At 33.9% G+C, this 5,815-nt stretch overlaps 1 protein-coding gene across 1 annotated transcript; it reads left to right on the top strand.

Annotated features, from left to right (window-relative positions):
* The first annotated feature begins 1,025 nt into the window (after window positions 1-1,025).
* LOC108772797 (glutaminyl-peptide cyclotransferase) lies at window positions 1,026-3,208 on the top strand. Its single transcript, XM_018538419.1, has 6 exons — window positions 1,026-1,278; window positions 1,507-1,650; window positions 2,042-2,305; window positions 2,378-2,539; window positions 2,646-2,871; window positions 2,946-3,208. Exons 1-6 carry the CDS (start codon window positions 1,180-1,182, stop codon window positions 3,104-3,106), a joined length of 1,056 nt encoding a protein of 351 aa, XP_018393921.1. The 5' UTR covers window positions 1,026-1,179; the 3' UTR covers window positions 3,107-3,208.
* The last annotated feature ends 2,607 nt before the right edge of the window (window positions 3,209-5,815 follow it).

The following is a 5,815-nucleotide window of genomic DNA, read 5'->3' on the forward strand; positions in this document are numbered from 1 at the left end:
GTTTACGCAATTGTAGATCGGGCTTTTTATTTACCATACACATCCAAATAATTATACATTATAATCCAGTTATAAATTGCATATTTTACAAGAGGATCAAAATTTGTGTACATATTCTGTAATTAATTTTAATAAATTTGCTGTAACATAATAATAATATAATGAAAGATAATAATAATAGTTAAGGCTTATATCAAGAAATAGTATCGCAAAATATAAAGCAGTATTTAATTTTTAAAACATACCAGATCGTTAAACCCAAAATCACCTCAAAAAATCGTTAACGTTGATTTATGAATATCGTTAAAACTATATCGAGCTATACTGAAGACTATAAGCTTCTACATTGCTACAGTAGCGATCGTTACTTGACCAACAGTCGGTTTCAACTTTATTGATTGAATTACAACAATAGTTGCTGGAAATTTCCGTATGCAATCATAATGCATTTTATTTATAGATCGTATAATTTAATTCATAAGCTCTCCCTCTTCTTTATTGCATATAAGGGTGAAAACTCAATTAAAAATTTGATTCGAAAGTTGAAAGTCTATGTGTAAAAAAATTAAAATTTATAATTATGAAAAAATATGAATATTAAATATTCAAAAGTGATTGAGGAAGTGATAAAACTAAACTTTTCGAATTTAACTTTAACATTACCTAACTTGTTAGCTAAACACAATTATCTTTGTGTTTGATTATAAGTGAGATCAATATCATATAATTACAATCAGCAATTAGGCCTAAGGTACCCTGTCACTCTCATGCAATAGATATGCTTCAAGTTTAAAGCACAACTCTTTACATCCAGGATCTCAATGTTAGAAAATTGTTCGACAAAATTTTCGACGCCGTCGGCAGTGCAGCATAAACTAGCTTCTACTTCGACCGTCGAACGCAGCGCGATGTTAACCGCTGTACCGTTTCTCTCGAGTACTCTCGACGAGTGAGACCAACACTTTATCGCCAACAGACTGCGCATCCGCGAGGACATCTTCACAATATTATCCCTTGTCAAAGTGAGACAGGCATACGGCAAAGCGTCGATGTGAGAGAGGGAGAAAGAATGGAAAATACGGAGAGCTTAACCGGAGAAAAAAAGCTATGATCCTTCTTTACATAGCGTTGCGCTCTTAGTTATTCTCAGTCGACGCGTGGCTGTTACGGAGAACGGATATGTTAGCGCTATGCATCTTCTTCCTGGTTGTCATCACGTCACCGCATGCAGCCGAGCGAGATGGTTCAAGGGAAAAAATACCCTTGACACAGGAGAAAGTATGTAATGCGTAAATGAACACCGTCTTTCTTCGTTGCACTTTCATCTTCTTCGTGAAGGAAGATCTCATCATGTTTCATCGTTCACTTATCGTTCTTTTTCATTCCGTCTCTCTCCCTCTCTCTTTCTTTCTTTAATCTCCACTGTCATCAATTGTCACGTTCTACAATCGGCTGACACTACGTTTGACAAACGTCATTAAATTATTATTATTACTTAATTTTCAGTATTATCACATACCCAAGTCGCTAACAAACGAACAGATTGCCACGTTGTCCGACCTCACAAACATCACCCACATGAACGAAGTTTTGGATAACATATGTGTAGTGAGAATTGTAGGAACCACCGAACACGCGAGAGTGAAGCAGGTAAGAAGTTAACAACAAGAAGCAGCATGAGCGAAAATGTTAAAAAAAATGTTAACTCCTTCGGATTTTCTCCATATTTCGCCTGTGAAATAATACGTAAAATTTTGAATTATAAAAACGTGATAGATTTGATAGCTAAATATTTTGCTACTTATTACATTAAAAAATTAATATTGCATTTCGGTTATAAACTTATATGTTGAATAATTGTAAGTGAAAATTGAATTAAGAAATAAATATCATTTATATGATTCAGCTTATTAATAAATATCATGTAAAAAATTTTATTTTGAAAACGCATGACGACAAATGTTTACGTAAATAATGTTTCAATGTCAGAGTACCATCTATTTCAACAGCATCAGTAAAAACACATGCGTTTTTTTTTCAGTATATCAAGAGGTCGATGAAAGGTCTAGGTTGGACAGTCGAATCAAATGCATTCCAAGCTCACACGCCTATATTCGGCAAATTGAAGTTCGAAAATATAATAGCAAAATTAAATCCTAATGCAAGAAGATATCTGGTATTGGCTTGCCATTTCGATTCCAAGTATACGAGAGAGGGGGATTTTATTGGAGCCACAGACAGTGCTGTGCCATGTGCTCAACTAATTAATTTGGCAACTGTCATGAGTAAATATTTAACTAAACAAGTAAGAGAATCACATGGAACGTTACGAGATTAACAGCTTTGGAAAAATCTACATTTATATTATATTTTTTAGCATAAGGATGTTAGCTTAATGTTCATTTTCTTCGATGGGGAAGAAGCATTTCAGGAATGGGGTCCGAACGATTCTATTTATGGTGCTAAACATTTAGCTAAGGAATGGTATAATAAAAAGAATTACGATGAAGGAATTGAGTTCCGTGAATTGGATAGAATGGTACAACTATATCACATTGTTTCAATACAGAAATATCATTAGACGCATAAATATCAAAAATTTTTATTACTATCATGTAATTATTCAATATTTGTTTTTTTTACAGGACATATTGGTCCTTCTCGATTTGCTAGGCGCACCTGATCCAATATTTTACAATTATTTCAAAAATACCGAGAAATGGTACTCCTTGCTTGTCAGTATCGAACAAAAATTAGCTCGAATGAGGAAATTTGAATCGTATTCATATGGCAGACCGGAACAGAGGTATTTTCAACCGTACTCGTACGATCCGCATATCGAAGACGATCATACTCCCTTTTTGAAAAAAAGTAAATATTTGTTAATTATTTGTGAGCAAATCAATTTATAGACGTTCCTATACAGTGTATTTTCTATTTTCTAGACGTGTCCATTTTGCATATAATACCGACCCCGTTTCCGCCCTTTTGGCATAAATCTGGCGACAATCGACACAATATCGATTTGAAGACTACAGAGAATATCAATAAAATACTTAGGATATTTACCGCTTCGTATTTACATTTAACTGTCAAACAAAATTAAGAAAAGTTGCATATCTGCCGAAGAAATAATTAACAACTGTACTTCTTCTATTTGCCAAAACGAAGATACATATAAATCATATATCAAGAAAAAGGTCTAAACATAACGCTAAATTTATCTATCAGAAGAAACAAGAAATTCTAGACATTGTAATATTTAGAAAAAAAATCTTTGTGCAAGGATTAAGCTTCACACAGTTTTTTCGAATTTTTACGTCGAAATGTTTTTCGAAATGAAAAACATAGACATTCCATTTTTATGAAAAACGTAATATATGTATATGATATTATATATGTATAATTTTGTATTATATGTAATTAATTTATTTTATGGCTGCAGGCGGTACAATATTATATATATATATATATGTATGATTATAGATAACAAATTCTATATATTTTTATATAAATTATAAATTTTTTAAATTATATACTTTGTATATAAATTAAAAACATAACAAGATATGTACGTGAAAAAATGCAATATATTTTTGTTTGATAATTTCGCACGTTATCACAAATCTTCCCGCAACTTCTCAAGGCCTCTCTGTGCGACACGACACGTATTTCAAATACAATAAGATTTTTTGTTTGTTATACCAGAGATGTGTGTTTCATCTGATACTCGCAAACATCATTTATTTTTATTTAATATTTGATAAACAAAGATGAAATAATTTCAACAGCGACAAATGAAACGTGCAGCCTAGACTGCACTAGAAATTTTTTTCTCGGTTTTGCTAAAAGTTTTAAACATATTTCTAAAGTGTACGGTAGTACACTGAAAACAATATAAGAACAAAAAGTATAAAATATAATATCTATTAATATGATATTTATAATAATGAATAAATAATAATAATAATAAAATATATTATGATATCTATTATTATATTATATTATTACATTAATAGTATAATAAATTAATAATTATTAATTGATTAATAATAACAATTATAATAACTTATTTATATTTAAAACATGTAGTGAGAAGGCTCGTTAAGTTTTTCAAACTAATAATAAAAAGAGAAAGGGTATACGAGCAAACAAATTCGTTAAAACATTTAATTTTATTCTAATATATTGCGAAGAATATTACGTTAATTTTGGCGTTTCGTCCCGGCTTCCACTACTGGACTCATGCGTTTCAAGACCGACGCGGAACGAATGTTCGGCGCGCAAATTTGGAGGGATTCCGTATATTAGTTAATTATTAATAGGACATTGTTCTTACTTTGGGTAAATATTGCGAAGAATATTACTACGTCGACCCGCCATCAGAGGTCTATCGACATTCGCAAAATTCTCGCAAGTGCTGAGATACGCGTATATCTCTTTATAGTATAGAATCTCGATTTAATAACTTACACAGGCGTCTAAAGTAGGCTTCCAATACAATGGCTTACTGTGATGAGTCCAGTAGTGGAAGCCGGAACGAAACGCCAAAATTAACGTAATATTCTTCGCAATAAATTAGAATAAAATTAAATGTTTCAACGAATTTGTTTGCTCGTATACCCTTTCTCTCTTTATTATTATTTATATTTATTTTATTGACAAAAATTATAAAATTTTATCAAAACACAAAAGCATGACGTATTTGTTTCATTAATAGTCTTGCTGAATTAATAAAATTACTTTTAATTAAAAAATAATTCTGTTAATATCTATAATTTCATTTTTTTCAGTGCAACACAATTATTAAAAAATAAATAAAATTTATCACCGAGACTGCCTTCTCTTCGGTAATATTTAAGGGTCCATTTAGACACCGTAAATGTCACGCAGGAAATCGCGGAGACTCAAATGCGTGACGTCCTGTTACATGTTCAGAATGAGTAGCTTTAATAGGGACATGCGTTCCACGTGCGTTCACATCGAAACCCGCACGCGACATCCAATACGAATGTCGAAGCAACCGATTGGCTCGCTTCGTTTAACACGTACATACTCTTGCTCATTTAAAATTTGAAGCTGCTATTGGAGCATATATATTTCATTCTGAAACTCCGCGGCCCAGTCGACATTATCGTGGCAAATATCATTTTGAAAGTTTTCGTTATTTCGTCATCGAGGAAAAATAATGAAAATATGGCGGAACATTTAAAAAAAAAATGAAAATATAACAGCGACGAAGTTGTTGATTTGAAGTTTTCAAAAATCAACGAGGCACGTAATATAAATTCGAATACATAAAAATCGCGCGACAGTCATTTGCGCGCAACATTCGACGTATTTTGCGATTATATCAGTGCAGCGAAAGTGATGCAGTCTGTCGCAACATACATGCGCGAGTGACGGCACTCGCTCTCGCGGCGGCAAAAAATTTGCAAGCGTGACGAAATGAAAAAGAGCGCGGCGTCTACCTACCGAAGTGATGGGTACACATCAGATTTCCGTCGCTCGTATACATGAAATCGATATCGTCGTTAAACAGGTATCCCGCAATGAGACGCTATCGTTAAAGCGAGGTCCTACCGACGCTGAGAAGGTCGAGACGAGCGGTTTCAACGATTTCCTCCGTTGGTAATAATGGTGATGGCCGCCGGCCGGATCGAGGTCATTGTTCGTTCGGGCGCGTCCGCCGCGCGCCAGGCCGAAGCGCCGAGGGCGACCGACGGCGGCCGAGCGTGGCCGAGGAGAACTCCGGTGGGAAAAGTCGACGCCGCACGACGGCTGGCGAGAGAGAAAGAGAGAGAGAGACGCGATA

This window comes from Cyphomyrmex costatus, unplaced genomic scaffold, assembly GCF_001594065.2.
Source record: "Cyphomyrmex costatus isolate MS0001 unplaced genomic scaffold, Ccosl1.0 scaffold193, whole genome shotgun sequence".
In the NCBI taxonomy this organism is placed as follows: domain Eukaryota; kingdom Metazoa; phylum Arthropoda; class Insecta; order Hymenoptera; family Formicidae; genus Cyphomyrmex; species Cyphomyrmex costatus.

Coding starts and splice junctions, on each gene's coding strand:
- LOC108772797 (XM_018538419.1), top strand. CDS start 1,180: ATGTTAGCGCTATGCATCTTCTTCCTGGTTGTCATCACGTCACCGCAT. Junction 2,540..2,645: donor TCCGTGAATTGGATAGAATG/GTACAACTATAT, acceptor TTTTTTTTACAG/GACATATTGGTCCTTCTCGA. Junction 2,872..2,945: donor TACTCCCTTTTTGAAAAAAA/GTAAATATTTGT, acceptor TCTATTTTCTAG/ACGTGTCCATTTTGCATATA.